The 16,885-nt window shown below is 49.2% G+C and overlaps 1 protein-coding gene across 2 annotated transcripts in view; it reads left to right on the forward strand.

The window, feature by feature from the left end:
* The window catches only part of mat2b (methionine adenosyltransferase 2 non-catalytic beta subunit methionine), a 54,651-nt gene extending 38,125 nt beyond the window's left edge, over positions 1–16,526 (forward strand). For both annotated transcript variants that reach the window (XM_085996078.1, XM_085996077.1), the window contains exon 7: positions 12,603–16,526. In XM_085996078.1, the coding sequence (XP_085852204.1) occupies positions 12,603–12,773 (171 nt within the window). In that variant the 3' untranslated portion in view covers positions 12,774–16,526. The remainder of the gene's footprint in view (positions 1–12,602) is intronic.
* The last annotated feature ends 359 nt before the right edge of the window (positions 16,527–16,885 follow it).

Raw genomic sequence — 16,885 nt, forward strand, 5'->3', positions numbered from 1 at the left:
CTCAGTAAAAGTGACCGTGAGGCTGTCGGATTGTCGTAAAACCCAACGTGTTCACTGATGTCCTTTAGGGAAGGAAATCTGCCATCCTTACCCAGCCTGGGCCTATAGATAAGTGTGCATTTTGGTAGGGGGAATAAGGAGGCCACCTACTCCATGGATAATAAGAGTCTAAACGGAGTAGAGGATCAAAGGGACCTGGAGGTACAGATACACGAATGACTGAAAATAGCGACGCTGGTTAATAAGGCCATTAAAAAAAAGCAAACCAAGCACTGGGTTCATTTCTGAAGGGATAGAATTGAAAAGCAGAGAAGTTTGTTAAATTTGTATAGAACCTTGGTTAGACCACACTTGGAGCATTGTGCACAGTTCCAGCCTCCATATACCTTGGTTGGACCACACTGGGAGCACTGTGCACAGTTCCGGTCTCCATATACCTTGGTTGGACCACACTTGGAGCATTGTGCACAGTTCCGGGCTCCATATACCTTGGTTAGACCACACTTGGAGCTCTGTGCACAGTTCTAGGCTCCATATACCTTGGTTAGACCACACTTGGAGCACTGTGCACAGTTCCAGTCTCCATATACCTTGGTTGGACCACACTTGGAGCATTGTGCACAGTTCCGGGCTCCATATACCTTGGTTGGACCACACTCTGAGCACTGTGCACAGTTCCAGTCTCCATATACCTTGGTTGGACCACACTTGGAGCACTGTGCACAGTTCCAGTCTCCATATACCTTGGTTGGACCACACTCTGAGCACTGTGCACAGTTCCAGTCTCCATATACCTTGGTTGGACCACACTGGGAGCACTGTGCACAGTTCCAGTCTTCATATACCTTGGTTGGACCACACTTGGAGCATTGTGCACAGTTCCAGTCTCTATATACCTTGGTTGGACCACACTTGGAGCTCTGTGCACAGTTCTAGGCTCCATATACCTTGGTTGGACCACACTGGGAGCACTGTGCACAGTTCCGGACTCCATATACCTTGGTTAGACCACACTTGGAGCACTGTGCACAGTTCCAGTCTCCATATACCTTGGTTAGACCACACTTGGAGCACTGTGCACAGTTCCGGTCTCCATATACCTTGGTTAGACCACACTTGGAGCACTGTGCACAGTTCCGGGCTCCATATACCTTGGTTGGACCACACTTGGAGCACTGTGCACAGTCCTGGTCTCCATATACCTTGGTTAGACCACACTTGGAGCACTGTGCACAGTTCCAGTCTCCATATACCTTGGTTGGACCACACTTGGAGCACTGTGCACAGTTCCAGTCTCCATATACCTTGGTTAGACCACACTTGGAGCACTGTGCACAGTTCCAGTCTCCATATACCTTGGTTAGACCACACTTGGAGCACTGTGCACAGTTCCAGTCTCCATATACCTTGGTTAGACCACACTTGGAGCACTGTGCACAGTTCCAGTCTCCATATACCTTGGTTAGACCACACCTGGAGCATTGTGCACCGTTCCAGTCTCCATATACCTTGGTTGGACCACACTTGGAGCACTGTGCACAGTTCCGGGCTCCATATACCTTGGTTGGACCACACTTGGAGCTCTGTGCACAGTTCCAGTCTCCAGTTTAACTAGTTTATCTAGCTTCCCCTCTTTTATTAAACACGAGGGAGAAAGGAATAGAAGGATAGGCGGGTCCAAAGATGTGCGGGTTAGGTTGATTGGCTATGGTAAAAATTGACCCTTAGTGTTAGGGGGATTAAATACGTGGGGTTACGGGGATAGGGTGGGATATGTGTTGGTGTAGGGCTTACGGGGATCGGGTGGGATATGTGTCGGTGCAGGCTCGATGGGCCGAAATGGCCTCTATCTGTACTGTGAGGATTCTGTGATTCTGTGATATGCTGATGGGGTGAGATGCAGAGGGGTGGGAGGAGGCTCGTGTGGAGAATAAACACCGGCACGGAACTGTTGGGCCGAATGGCCTGTTTCTGTGCTGTACGCTCGATGTGTGACTTCACTCTGTCTCCCTGGTGCTACTCCCACAGGCTAGTTTAAAGTTGCTTTCTGGATGTACCTTTCCCACACCATTTACTATCTTACACACTCCTGCAGCTCTCCTCGGGGGCTCTCTCCAGGCTGATAAACCCATGTTTCTCCAGTCATTCCTCGCCTGCCTAACATCAGACATAGAATCATAGAAAAATTATGACACAGAAGGAGGCCATTCGGCCCATGTCCGTGCTGGTCGGAAAAGAGCCATCCAGCCTAATCCCACTTTCCAGCTCTTGGTCCGTAGCCCTGTAGGTTACGGCACTTCAAGTGCATATCCAAATACTGTTTAAATGTGATGAGGGTTTCTGCCTCTACCACCCTTTCAGGCAGTGAGTTCCAGACCCCCACCACCCTCTGGGTGAAAAGATTTCTTCCTCATCGCATCTCTAATCCTTCTACCAATTACTTTAAATCTGTGTCCCCTGGTTACTGACCCCTCTGCTAAGGGAAATAGGTCCTTCCTATCCACTCTATCCAGGCCCCTCATAATTTTATACACCTCAATTAAATCTCCCCTCAGCCTCCTCTGTTCCAAAGAAAACAACCCCAGCCTATCTAATCTCTCCTCATCGCTAAACTTCCACAGCCCTCGTAAATCTCCTCTGTACCCTCTCCAGTGCAATCACATCCTTTCTGTAATGTGGTGACCAGAACTGCACGCAGTACTCAAGCTGTGGCTTAACCAGTGTTGTATACCGTTCTAGCATAAGGGGTTTAGCAGCTTTAAAAGTGGATAAATCCCCAGGCCCGGATGAAATGTATCCAAGGCTGTTAAGCGAAGCAAAAGAGGAAATAGCAGAGGCCCTGACCATCATTTTTCAATCCTCTCTGGCTTCAGGTGTGGTGCCAGAGGACTGCTAATGTGGTACCCTTGTTTAAAAAGGGAGAAAAGGATAGACCGAGTAATTACAGGCCAGTCAGCCTAACCTCGGTGGTGGGAAAATTATTGGAAAGAATTCTGAAGGACAGGATAAATCTTCATTTAGAAAGACACGGATTAATCAAGGATAGTAAGCACAGATTTGTTAAGGGAAGGTCGTGTCTGACAAACTTGATTGAATTTTTTGAGGAGGTAACAAGGAGGGTAGATGAGGGTAGTGCGTTTGATGTAGTGTATATGGACTTTAGCAAGGCTTTTGATAAGGTTTAACATGGCAGACTGGTCACGAAGTTAAAAGCCCATGGGATCCAGGGCAAAGTGTCAAGTTGGATTCAAAACTGGCTCGGAGACAGGAAGCAGAGGGTAATGGTTGATGGGTGTTTTTGTGACTGGAAGGCTGTTTCCAGTGGGGTTCTGCAGGGCTCAGTACTAGGTCCCTTGCTTTTTGTGGTATATATCAATGATCTAGACTTGAATATAGGGGGTATGATTAAGAAGTTTGCAGATGATACTAAAATCGGCTGTGTGGTTGATACTGAAGAAGGAAGCTGTAGACTGCAGGAAGATATCAATAAATTGGTCAGGTGGGCAGAACAGTGGCAAATGGAATTCAATCCGGAGAAGTGTGAGGTAATGCATTTGGGGAGGGCTAACAAGGAAAGGGAATACACATTAAATGGTAGGACACTGAGTAGTGTAGAGGAACAAAGGGACCTTGGAGTGCATGTCCACAGATCCCTGAAGATAGCAGGCCAGGTAGATAAGGTGGTTAAGAAGGCATACGGAATGCTTGCCTTTATTAGCCGTGGCATAGAATACAATAGCGGGGGGGGGTTATGCTTCAACTGTATAAAACACTAGTTAGGCCTCAGCTAGAGTACTGCGTGCAGTTCTGGTCACCACATTACAGGAAAGATGTGATTGCACTAGAGAGGGTACAGAGGAGATTTACAAGGATGTTGCCGGGAGTAGAGAATCTTAGCTATGAGGAAAGACTGGATAGGCTGGGTCTGTTTTCCTTGGAACAGAGGAGGCTAAGGGTAGACCTTATTGAGGTGTATAAAATTATGAGGGGACCAAGATAAAGTGGATAGAAAGGGACCTATTTCCCTTAGCAGAGGGGTCAAAAACCAGGGGGCACAGATTTAAAGTAATTGGTGAAAGGTTTAGAGGGGATTTGAGGGGAAATTTCTTCACCCAGAGGGTTGTGGGGGTCTGGAACTCACTGCCTGAAAGGGTGGTAGAGGCAGGAACCCTAACCTCATTTAAAAAGTACTTGGATGTGCACTTGGGATGCTGCAACCTGCAGGGAAGTGGGATTAGACTCGATAGCTCTTTGTTGGCCAGCGCGGACACGATGGGCCGAAATGGCCTCCTTCTGTGCTGTAACTTTCTATGATTCTATGAACTTCCCTGCTCTTATATTCTATGCCTCGGCTAATAAAGGAAAGCATTCCGTCTGCTTTTTTAACTATATCGACCTGTCCTGCTATCTTTAAGGATCTGTGGACATACATTCCAAGGACCCCCTGTTCCTCCACACTTCTCGGTATCCTCCCATTAATTGTGTATTCCCTTGCCTTGTTGCCCCTCCCCAAATGCATTACCTCGCACCTTGCATTACCTCGCACTTTTCTGGATTGAATTCCATTTGTCACTTTTTCGCCCAACTGACCAGTTCATCGATATCTTCTGCAGTCTAAAGCTTATTTAAGAACCTGTCCAGGGAATTATAGACCAGTCAGCTTAACATCGGTAGTAGGAAAAATAATGGAATCCCTACTAAAGGAGAAAAAAGAAAATTTTTCATTTTTTGAAGAAATAACAGAGTAGACAATGGTAATGTAGTAGGTGTAATTTATCTAGATTTTCAAAAGGCCTTTGATAATGTCGTCTATAATAGACTGATGAACAAGGTCAGAGAATGCAGAGTCAGGGGACTGCTGGATGGATTGCTGGCTGGCTTCAGGACAGAAAGCAGAGAGTGGGAGTAAAGTGTAGCTATTCCCAGTGGCAGAAGGTGCCACAAGGATCAGTGCTGGGACCACTGCTGGTCGCAATTTACATTAATGATTTAGACTTTGGAATCAAAAACACAATTTCTAAATTTGCAGATGACACCAAATTGGGGGGGGAATAGTCAATACTGAGGAGGACTGCAACAATTTACAGGAGGACATTAATAAACTTGCAGAATGGGCATATAATTGGCAAATGAAGTTCAACACAGATAAATGTGAGGTACAGGAAACTTCGCGATATCCGGCACCGACGGGACCGAGCTGCTGCCGATCTATCCAAACTTCCGGATAGACCAGCGCTAATGTTGAAGGATACGGAGGTTTTCATCTCCATATCTGACAACAAACACTGTTGCTTAGCAACAGCTTGTTGTAAACAATCGGCCTGTACCTTGGAAGCGTCTCTGAAGCTGTTGCTAAGCTACAGAGACGCTTTCCAGAGCCTGACTGTAAAAAAAAAAAAAAATGCTAGGAGAAGAAAAAAAACTAACCAAAACGGCTGCTGATTTCTGCCGTTAGATCGAGGTTTCTGGACATACAACCTCCGGATAAACCAAAGTTTCCTGTATTACATTTTGGTAGGGTGCGAGTCTAGGTGGGGTAGAGGAACAAAGGGATCTGGGAGTACAAATACACAAATCACTAAAAGTTGTGCCACAGGTTAACAAGGCCATAAAAAAAGCAAACCAAGCACTAGGGTTTATTTCTGGAGGGATAGAATTGAAAAGTAGGGAAGTTATGCTAAACCTGTATCGAACCTTGGTTAGACCACACTTGGAGTACTGCGTGCAATTCTGGTCGCCATATTAAAAAGGATATAGAGGCACTGCGGAGAAGATTTACAAGGATGATACCAGAAATGCGAGGGTATACATATCAGGAAAGGATGAACAGGCTGGGTCTCTTTTCTCTTGGAAAAAAAGGCTGAGGGGTGACCTAATAGAGGTCTTTAAAATTATGAAAGGTTTTGATAGAGTGGATAGAGAGAGAATGTTTCCACTTGTGGGGAAGAGCATAACTAGAGGCCATCAATATAAGATAGTCACCAAGAAATCCAATCGGGAATTCAGAAGAAACCTCTTCACCCAGAGAGTGGTGACAATGTGGAATTCTCTACCACAGAAGGCAGTAGCGGCCAATACATTAAATATATTCAAGAAGGAGTTAGATATATTTCTTAAGGCTAAAGGGATCAAGGGATATGGGGAGAAGGCAGGGACAGGGTACTGAATTTGGATGATCAGCCATGATCTCATTGAATGGCGGAGCAGGCTCGAGGGGCCGAATGGCCTACTCCTGCTCCTATCTTCTATGTTTCTATACTTCCACTCTTACTATATTTATCCTGTCCAATATTTCACTATCTTCCTCTTTAACTTCATCGCCGGCATTGCCCCCCTCTTTTGTGAATACAGCTGTAAAGTATTCATTAAGAACCTTACCCACATCCAACGCCTCCACACATCGATCACCATTTTGGTCCCTGATGGGCCCTACTCTTTCCTTTAGTTATCCTCTTGCTCTTTATGTAATTATGAAAGATTTTGGGGTTTTCTTGGATTCTACTTTCCAGTATTTTTTCATGCCCTCATTTATTGCTTTCCTAATTTCCTCCTCAGTTTCTCAGAGGTTGAGTAGATTGGGACTCTACTCATTGGAGCTCAGAAGAATGAGAGGCGATCTTATTGAAACATATAAGATTGTGAAGGGGTTGGATCGGGTGGATGCGGGGAGGATGTTCCCGATGATGGGTGAAACTAGAACTAGGGGGCATAGTCTTAGAATAAGGGGCTGCTCTTTCAAAACTGAGATGAGGAGGAACTACTTCACTCAGGGTGGTAGGTCCATGGAATATGCTGCCCCAAAAAGCTGTAGAAGCTACATCATTACATAAATTTAAAACAGAAATAGACAGTTTCCTAGAAGTAAAGGGAATTAAGGGTTATGGGGAGCGGGCAGGAATTTGGACATGAGTCTAGGTTCGGATCGGTCATGGCCCTGTGGGTAGCGGAGCAGGTCCAGGGGCTGTGTAGCCTGATCCTGCTCCTATTTTGTGTGTCTAATTCTGTTAGATTCAGGAGATGGTTCTGTGATAGTGGATTGGCGGTTAGGACCAGATCAGCCATGATCTTATTGAATGGCGGAGCAGGCTCGAGGGGCCGATTGGCCTACTCCTGCTCCTATTTCTTATGTTCTTATGTTCACTACACTTTCTATACTAGGCTTTCTGCAGTATTGAGCTCACGAGATATCTGAATGGTTTCCTTTTTTGCCTTATCTTACCCTGTATGCACCTTGCCATCCAGGGGGCTCTAAATTTTGTCAGTTCTACCCTTTTTCTTTGTGGGAACATGTTCACCCTGAACTCCATGTATCTCCCTCTTGAATGCCTCCCACTGCTCGGACACTGATTTACCTTCAAGTAACTGTTTCCAGTCCACTTTTACTAACTCACGCTCAACCATGTAAAATTGGCCTTCCCCCAATTTAGAACCCATACTCCTGGTTTTTCTTTGTCCTTATCCATAATGATGCTAAAACTAACTGAATTATGATCACCACCACAAAAATGCTCCCCCACTGATACTCCTTCCACCTGCCCAGCTTCATTCCCTAAAACTAAATCCAGAACCGCCCCCTCTCTTGTTGGCTAAAAAAGTTCTCCAGAATACAATTTAGGAATTCTGTGTCCTCTGGACCTCTTACACTGGTCGTATCCCAGTTAACATTGGGATAATTGAAATCTCCCACTATTACTGCCCTATTGTTTTAGCACTTGTCAGAAATGTGCTCTTCTATCGCCCTCGGACTGTTTGGGGGTCTATAGTACACTCCCAGCAGTGTGATTGCCCCTTTCTTGTTCTTTAGTTCAACCCATATGGCCTCATTTGAAGATCCTTCTAAGATATCCTCCTTCCTCACAGCTGTAATTGTTACTTTATATTGCGACACCCTTTCCTTTTTTTTATCCCCCTCTCTATCTCGTCTGAAAATCCTGTAACCAGGAATGTTCAGCTGCCATTCCTGCCCTTTCAGCTATGTTTCAGTAATGGCTATAATACCATACTCCCACGTGTCTATCTGTGCTCTCAGCTCATCCCCCTTATTTCCCAGCCTCCTTGCATTAAAGTATATACCATTTAGCATTGCCAAACTGCCTTGTTATCTATTTCCTCTGTCTTCCAAACTCGCTTACTAATTTTCTGCTTCCATTTCCAGCTTTGCTTCTCTCCCTCCTGAAAATACTCTCCGGTTCCCATCCCCCTGCCAAGCTAGTTTAAAACATCCCCAACAGCACTAGCAAACCCCGCCGTGAGGATATTGGTCCCGGCTCTGTTGAGGTGTAACATGAGGCTCTTTCCTGCTCTGCCCCCAGTGCTCAATATCTCCCTCGTTTAGCAGTGACCGGGACTGGACACAGTCCCTGAGCCTGCCCAGACCCCGGACAGAGCACAGTGACCGGGACTGGACACGGTCCTCGAGCCTGCCCAGACCCCGGACAGAGCACCGGGTGACCGGGACTGGACACGGTCCTCGAGCTCAGTCAGACCCCAGACAGAGCACCGGGTGACCGGGACTGGACACGGTCCTCGAGCTCAGTCAGACCCCAGACAGAGCACCGGGTGACCGGGACTGGACACGGTCCTCGAGCTCAGTCAGACCGCGCCCGGACAGAGCACCGGGTGACCGGGACTGGACACGGTCCTCGAGCTCGGTCAGACCCCGGACAGAGCACCGGGTGACTGGGACTGGACACGGTCCTCGAGCTCAGTCAGACCCCGGACAGAGCACCGGGTGACCGGGACTGGACACGGTCCTCGAGCTCAGTCAGACCGCGCCCGGACAGAGCACCGGGTGACCGGGACTGGACATGGTCCTCGAGCTCGGTCAGACCGCGCCCGGACAGAGCACCGGGTGACCGGGACTGGACATGGTCCTCGAGCTCGGTCAGACCCCAGACAGAGCACCGGGTGACCGGGACTGGACATGGTCCTCGAGCTCGGTCAGACCGCGCCCGGACAGAGCACCGGGTGACCGGGACTGGACATGGTCCTCGAGCTCGGTCAGACCGCGCCCGGACAGAGCACCGGGTGAAATAAGTTGATATCTGATTATTTTTGCCCCCCCTCTTTTCTCCCAACTGCTTGCCTTATGCAAGTGATTTTTCAGCCAGTAAACTAAGTGGTGCCAGTGATGCAGTCAACACCCAGTTTGTTTCTAGTTTAACTAGTTTAAAAACCTTGTTTAGTGATCAAATGTTGGAACTGTACTCCGCTAGGTGTAAACACAGATGTTTCCAGATCCATCTTCCCATCTCCAGTGTTGCTAAACTGCGGAGTGAAATCAAACTGTGGAGTGAACATTCGCCCCGTACTGCTCGTCTTCCCCCTCCATCCTTGCCCCAAACATTTGCCCCCATTGTCATTGTTTTGGAACTAACGCAGGTGCCGTGAGCTGACACCAGTCTTCCAATCCCCAAGGGTTTGCATGTTGTTGATCCTTGTGCATTTTGCGCAGTGCGAGACAGGTGAAGTCTGCAGATCGTTAAATGACCGGGAATGAATGCAGTGATCGCAGCTCTTTACCCAGCTGCTGCTGGGAGCCCAGCCATAAAGTGCTGGTGTTCACAGATGGAATCTCCTGCTGTGGGCCCGGCAGCACTGGGCTGTTGTTCGATGTTTAACACGACGGCGGTTGTTGTCTCCCGGTGTGTTGGGAGTGTGTTGGTAAATGTGAGGCCACCTGGTTACTGTGTCTGTCAACAGGAAGTGCTGAAGTCATCTCTAATTTAAACACAATTAAGAGATGCAAGGTTGTACTTTTAAACTCGAGGAGACGCATGTTGTAAATTGTGCTGACTTAAACAGGAAACCCTCCGGTTTACCACGCTGTCAGCGGGCTGGGTGAAAGGTCACGTGTTAGATGGCAGACGTTTCCCTAAAGACTTGAGCGGGACATAAGAAACAGGAGCAGGAGTCGGCCATTCGGCCCCTCGAGCCTGCTCCGCCATTCAATAAGATCATGGCTGATCCAATCTTGTCCTCAACACCACTTTCCCACTCTCTCCCCATGACCCTCGACTCCCCTGTAGTTCAAATATCTGTCTATCTCCGCCTTGAATATATTCACTGACTCCGCCTCCACAGCTCTCTGGGGAAGAGAATTCCACAGATTCACCACCCTCGGAGAAGAAATTCCCCCTCGTGTCCGTTTTAAATGGGCGACCCCTTATCCTGAGACTATGCCCCCTAGTTCTAGATTCCCCCACGAGGGGAAACATCCTCTCAGCATCTACCCTGTCGAGCCCCCTCAGAATCTTACATGTTTCGATAAGGTCACCTCTCATTCTTCTAAACTCCAGTGAGTATAGGCCCAACCTGCTCAACCTTTCCTCATACGTCAACCCCTTCATCCCAGGAATCAACCTCGTGAACCTTTTCTGCATTGCCTCCAATATCCTTAAATAAGGAGACCAAAACTGTACGCAGTACTCCAGGTGTGGTCTCACCAGCGCCCTGTAAAGTTGCATCAAAACTTCCTTGGGGCCTGAATCTAAGCTGCCTTTAAATAATTTTTATTATCTGCCACATAAGTGCTTAATTACAGGGTGTTGGCCAATGTTGGACCATTGCTGTAGAACCTGCGTTACTGGGCAGCAGGATTTGACTGTCTCAGTATTCACAGTGGAAAATGGCTGTTTATTATGAATACCCTCTCACTGTCAGCCTGCCATCATCCTGCTGCCCCCCTCCCTCACTGTCTTTTTGATACAGTCACACAGCACAGAAGGAGGCCATTCGGCCCATTGTGCCTGTGCCAGCTCTTTGAAAGAGCTCTCCAGTTAGTCCCACTCCGTGTTCCCCTGAAGGTGTGCGGCTGCACACCGATGGTGAGGTCCCGCGCAGGCCGCTCGCCAGCTGCTGTCGCTGGAAGGGATACGGTGCATGCACCCGCGCAACAAATTTAAAGGGCCCATGCAGGGGAAAAAAATTTGGAGGGAATATTGGTCCCACTCCCCCTGCTCTTTCCCCACAGCCCTGCAAATTTGTTCCTGTTCCAGTATTTATCCAATTCCCTTTTGAAAGTTACTATTGAATCTGCTTCCACCGCCCTTTCAGGCAGCGCGTTCCAGATCACAACAACTCGCTGCGTAAAAAACATTCTCCTCATCTCCCCTCTGATTCTTTTGCCAATCACCTTAAATCTGTGTCCTCTGGTCATCGACCCTCCTGCCACTGCAAACAGTTTCTCCTTATTTACACAATCAAAACCCTTCGTGATTTTGAACACCTGTATCAAATCTCCTCTTAACCTTCTCTGCTCTAAGGAGAACAATCCCAGCTTCTCCAGTCTCTCTTTTGTTCAAGGCTCCTGGTTTTAAATGTTGCAATAGATCATTCTAGTCCTGTCTCCTGCTGCCTCTGTTGAAGGGACCCTGGGGAGAACAGCATCTCAGCCGGTGCAGAGGCAGTGAGCGAGGGGTGGGTAGAGGGAATGGTAACCAGCAATGGGGCAGTGTCAGAACTAGGACCACATAGAAAGTCTGCAGAGCTGATGATGAGAGCCAGGCTGCCGGGCGATGGTGGATCCTTGCAACCACTGGAGCGTGTGCAATGGCAAGCTCAAGATAACACATTCAGGCAGCCTTCACCCTCATGCTTACCCCACAGATGCTACCCCAACTCCACCCCTCTCAGCGTGGGGTGGGGAGTGTTGCGGGTGACGCGCTCTGCAAGGGTGTAATGCGCTACACAATTCTGGTTGTGCTCTCCCTGCAAAACACAGGCAGGCATTTTGGTCAGGAGTCTACAGTGCACATCTCTGACCCCCCCTTGGCCCCTCCAGATCCGGTCGGCTGGGTCTAGCCGTGGGGACCAAGTGCCCCCAGCAACACGTGGGCTAAAGCACCTCTTTAACTGCAAGATGCTCTGCCCTCTCTTCCCTCGCAGTTAGGTGAAACTCTCTCCACAACAAACGTGAGTTTTGTTTTTATTTATTAATTCTCAGGATGTGTGTGTCGCTGGCAAGACCAGCATTTATTGCCCATCCCTAATTGCCCTTGAGAAGGTGGTGGTGAGCCGCCTTCTTGAACCGCTGCAGTCCGTGTGGTGAAGGTGCTCCCACTGTGCTGTTAGGGAGGGAGTTCCAGGAATTTGATCCAGCGACGATGAAGGGATGGCGATGTATGTCCAAGTCGGGATGGTGTGTGACTTGGAGGGGAACTTGGAGGTGGTGGTGTTCCCATGCGCCTGCTGCCCTCTTCCTTCTAGGTGGAAGAGGTTGCGGGTTTGGGAGGTGCTGCTGAAGAAGCCTTGGCGAGTTGCTGCAGTGCATCTTGTAGATGGTACACACTGCAGCCACAGTGCGCCGGTGGTGGAGGGAGTGAATGTTTAAGGTGGTGGATGGGGTGCCAATCAAGCGGGCTGCTTTGTCCTGGATGGTGTCGAGCTTCTTGAGCGTTGTTGGAGCTGCACTCATCCAGGCAAGTGGAGAGTAGTCCATCACACTCTTGACTTGTGCCTTGTAGATGGTGGAAAGGCTTTGGGGAGTTGGGAGGTGAGACACTCGGTGAAGCGCGCTGTATAAACTTAAGTTGTTGTGGAATCACTTTGTGCAGTTTTAGTTGAATTGTCACTCCTCACTCCTCACTCTCCACTCCCTCCAGGTCACAGATGGTCCTGCCGCCGGTGCCCTTCGACCCCGGAACGCCCAGCTCGACTGCTCGCGCCTCGAGAAGCTGGGGATCGGACAGAGAACCCCGTTCCGCGAGGGGTTGCGACGCTGCCTCTGGCCCTTCCTCCTGGACAAGTTGTGGCGGCAGACGGTGTTTCACTGAGACCCTGAACACGGTGAACGAGGTCGGCGCGGGGAGGGGCAGCGGCAAGAATTGAGATTCGATGTAAAAGCACAAGGTTGGGTCGGAGAGTTTGACCCCCCCCTCCCCTCCATCCCAGAGGAGGTTACTGAGAGATTGTCTATCTAAGCTCTCTGCTATCGCGCGTCCTTGCACATCACAGGTGTACTTCACATGTCTGTCTGTCTGGGTAAAAAGAATGCACACTTCGAACTGTGCCCTTTCTGCTTAGCTTCGTAATGTCGTCTGCTTGTGCACGGGAGTGTGTTCTTGCTTTTAACCTGTTTGGACACATTCCAACTGAGGAGCCGAGACTGCTAGCTATCTTATTCAGCCTGGCAAAAGGAGACGATGGAATTTGCCAGTCCTTCCCGCATCCTCCCCGACCCCACTTAACACTGTGCAACCAGTGAGTGAGAAAGGAGTGGCGCGGCTTCAGCGACGGCTGACTGTTTCCTGTTGAGTGGAAGAACACTGCAAGTTGATCCGTTGCTGGTCCCCCCCCCCCACCTCTCTCTCTCCCTCTCTCTCCCTCTCTCTCCCTCTCTCTCCCTCTCTCTCCCTCTCTCTCCCTCTCTCTCCCTCTCTCTCCCTCTCTCTCCCTCTCTCTCTCTCTCTCTCCCCCTCGCACATGGGCCATGCAGTGACCTCGCTTCCACTCACTCAGTCTCCTCCTCAAATACGTCTAAACAGAGAAGGAAGCAGTGTGCTGGTGTGTTCCCTCCTCAAGCCCCCCTCGGTCTTTCGCTGAGGTGAAGATCGCCGCCAGTACCTCGCCCCCAAGTCGCTGTTCCTCGCGTGTGAGCCTCAGCCTGGAGCATCCGCAGAATGTTCGACTGTGGAGGGCCTCACGGCTGAGCCTGATCCTGTTCTCGCGTGCGCATCTGGCTCCAGGAGTCATTGGATAGCGAGCAGGAGCAGGGACCCTGGCTGATTTTTCAACTCTCTCCCCTCCCCGTAAACCCCCCTTCGTCCAACCACCCAGCTGCAATGAAGCCAATCTTGGCTCCCATCCGGCTCCCATCCAATGGCTAGGGTAGCCGAGTGGTTCTAGTACTGAACACACAGCCCAGAGGTCACGAGTTCAAACCCCACCAGGGCAAGTTGTGAAACTAAATCTGGTGATTTGTGGGCTGGCAGTGACCGTGAATGTGTCGAATTGTCGGAAAAATCCAACCGGTTCAGGGAAACAAAGCTGCCGGCCTTACCCGGTCTGGGCCTACATGTGACTCCAGTCCCACACCCAACGTGGTTGACTCTTGCTGCCCGCGGGACAACTAAGGACAAGACAAGTCCACGCTGGCGAGTTCGAGAGCAGAGCTTGTTTTAAGGTCTGCCGTGAACAGGGATGAGTTGAAGAATTGAAAAATTAGGGTTTCACTGTTCCAGTTATTTATAGAAGTTTTGAAACAAATCCCAAGTTATTGGACCCACATCTTCAAACTTGAATCTCTGGTGAGGAAACAATTTCGACGGTTTTGGGAGCAATTTTTGTTGAAACGTGTTTTTGTTTTCATTTGTAAACCATGTTCCTGGTTGTAAGGCTTCGGATCTTGGCTCCCTACGGACTTTCCAGTTATTTTGTATTTGTAAACGGCAAACCCTCCAATATTGCTGCACGAGGTTACGGTTTCTAATCTCTGTGTTCCGTGACTCTGTCCTGCAGGTTAATTGAAGTCCGCCCCGGCCTTCCTTTCTGAATGCTTGTTCAGTTCATACCTCGCACTCCCTGGACAGCAAGGTTCCACTCGACAGCTTAGCAGTGGAAAGGCAGTTCATGGGAGACTTGTCACTGTCGATAGGCTCAGGATGGCCCCTGATTTTACCGTCAGATAATTAACAGAGCGATAGAAAGGCGAAGGTTAAAATCGGAGAGAGCAGGAATGAGTCCAGAATTGAACAGGTTCGTGTGGACGGATTCATTCCAATTCCGCTCCAGACCAGTCCATTGCCAGCAGCAGCTGCTGACTGCACAGTTCATGTGGTGAAAACCCAATGTGCTAATAGTCATGCTGACACACATCCCGTCACTCTCCCCTCCCCTCACTCTCCCTCCCTCCTCCCCTCGCTCTCCCTCCTCCCCTCGCTCTCCCTCCTCCCCTCGCTCTCCCTCCTCCCCTCGCTCTCCCTCCTCCCCTCGCTCTCCCTCCTCCCCTCACTCTCCCTCCTCCCCTCACTCTCCCTCCTCCCCCTCCTCCCCTCACTCTCCCTCCTCCCCCTGGTACTGGGAGTCCCAGAGCTGGAAGTAAACCTGCTACTCATCCCAGCTCGGATACCGCGGGCGTAGGGAACGGAAAACCGGAGGGGGCAGTGAATGGCATTCACCCGAGGGTGGGATAGTGTAGAGGGAGCTTTCCTCTCTCTACTCATTTCTGCCATGGGATGCTTGAAATGATGATCCGTCCGCAGCACCAACATCCTTTACCTTAACGAGCACAAAAATTTCAGAGTTCTGTTGCAGCTGCGCCTGGTTTCTAAATAAATGGCCCCCCTGTAGTGAGTTACTTCCACACGGCCCCTGTGGGCTAGCCTGGCAGGAGTGCCCCCCCCCCCCCCCCCCCATTCCTGCTTGTGATCAATAGTGGGCAGTGCCAGCCTCCCTTTCTGGAAGGTGCCCCCTTTGCCCCAAGCCCCCTCCCCAGTTGCAGTCGGCATCACTGGGGGATGGATTGCACTCCTTGCCAATTAGTGCGGCTGCTTGTGAATGTCAGGGTAACTCCGAATGTCTGATTGAAAGCCACTGGTCTCACCGACTCACACATCTCTACACTGCCAGCTTTCCTGACTTCTGTTTTCTGATTTTCTAAGGATCCTTTGATCACCGTCTTCTGTAATTTTCACTTGGCATCTGTGCTGTTCTGTCAAGAATTATTGTGAAGCGGGTTTGTTGTGTTGCCCGATGCACATTCCTGGGACACTCTAAAAGTTTGTGTCGGAGTGGAGCTGAGCCAACAGCTGCGGATCTGCCTAAAACTCCTGTGTGTGTGAATTAAAAGTCGCTCCCAGATGTACAGTAACGATGCGGAGGATGTGGTTCCCAACATTCTCTGCTCTAACCATGGGCGGAAGGCTGCGAGCACTGAGCAATCCTAGTTTCAAGCTTCACTTTCGTTGGGCATTTTAAATTCTTGGACCAATCTGCTTTCCTGTCCAGAAGGAGTTGACTCTCGCTGCGATACAGTTGTATGAGTCCAGACACACCTCTGGTATCTCTTCCAAGTGCCCATTCCTCGCGTGTGCTCACAGGTTACTCAACTACTGAAGCATCACATCTGAGCCCAAACCTGATCAAAGCCCGCCCACCTGTGTGCGCACGCTCGCACGCAGTAGAAAATGCTGGGACCAGAACACACTGCCACAGGCATCAATCCTCAAATAAAACTACATTCCACAGGGCAGCGACTGTGTGTAGCAGAGGACAGTTTGACATGGCTCAGCTCCAGTCTCTCTAACTTCAACAGTGAAAACATTGTGGTTACACAGTGCAAATCGTGAAACTGCTCAACCATTCACAGTAGTTGTAACAGTTAACAAATATCTGTGGGAACTGGAATCTCTTTGTCTTGCTCTCTGTTTCTGTCCCTCTCCATCTCTCTCTGCGTGTCTGCAAACTGCACTTGTGAACAAGTAACTGTAACCTTGCAAGCGTACAACTCCAAGGAATTATGCTTTTCACATTCCGTCCTGTAGAGACACATGATGTAGAGAATTTATTAATAAAACTTCTACAGACCAGTCTCTGCTTTTTCTTTTAAAGTGTACAATGTGCAACGCTGGGTAAGAAAGCGCTTGTTTAATTTATCAAATAGGTGAACAATGAAGGCATTCAAAAGTTATGTTAAAATTGTACCGAACCTTGGTTAGGCCACACTGAACAGTTGTCCACGTTTATATAAAAAAAAATGGTTATAGAGGCATTGGAGAAGGTGCAAAGAAGATTTACAAAGATGATGCCAGCACGGAGAGAGTATAATTATCGGGGAAAGGCTGCACAGGCGGCCCATAACCCTTCACTCCCTTATCTTGCAAAAATCTGTCTATCTAAGGGTGTAGATAAAGCGAGGAGAGAGCTACAGCAAGTATTATACAGATTT

This window comes from Somniosus microcephalus, chromosome 8 (assembly GCF_052327205.1).
Source record: "Somniosus microcephalus isolate GS21.2 chromosome 8, FLI_Smic_1.0, whole genome shotgun sequence".
Lineage (NCBI taxonomy): Eukaryota > Metazoa > Chordata > Chondrichthyes > Squaliformes > Somniosidae > Somniosus > Somniosus microcephalus.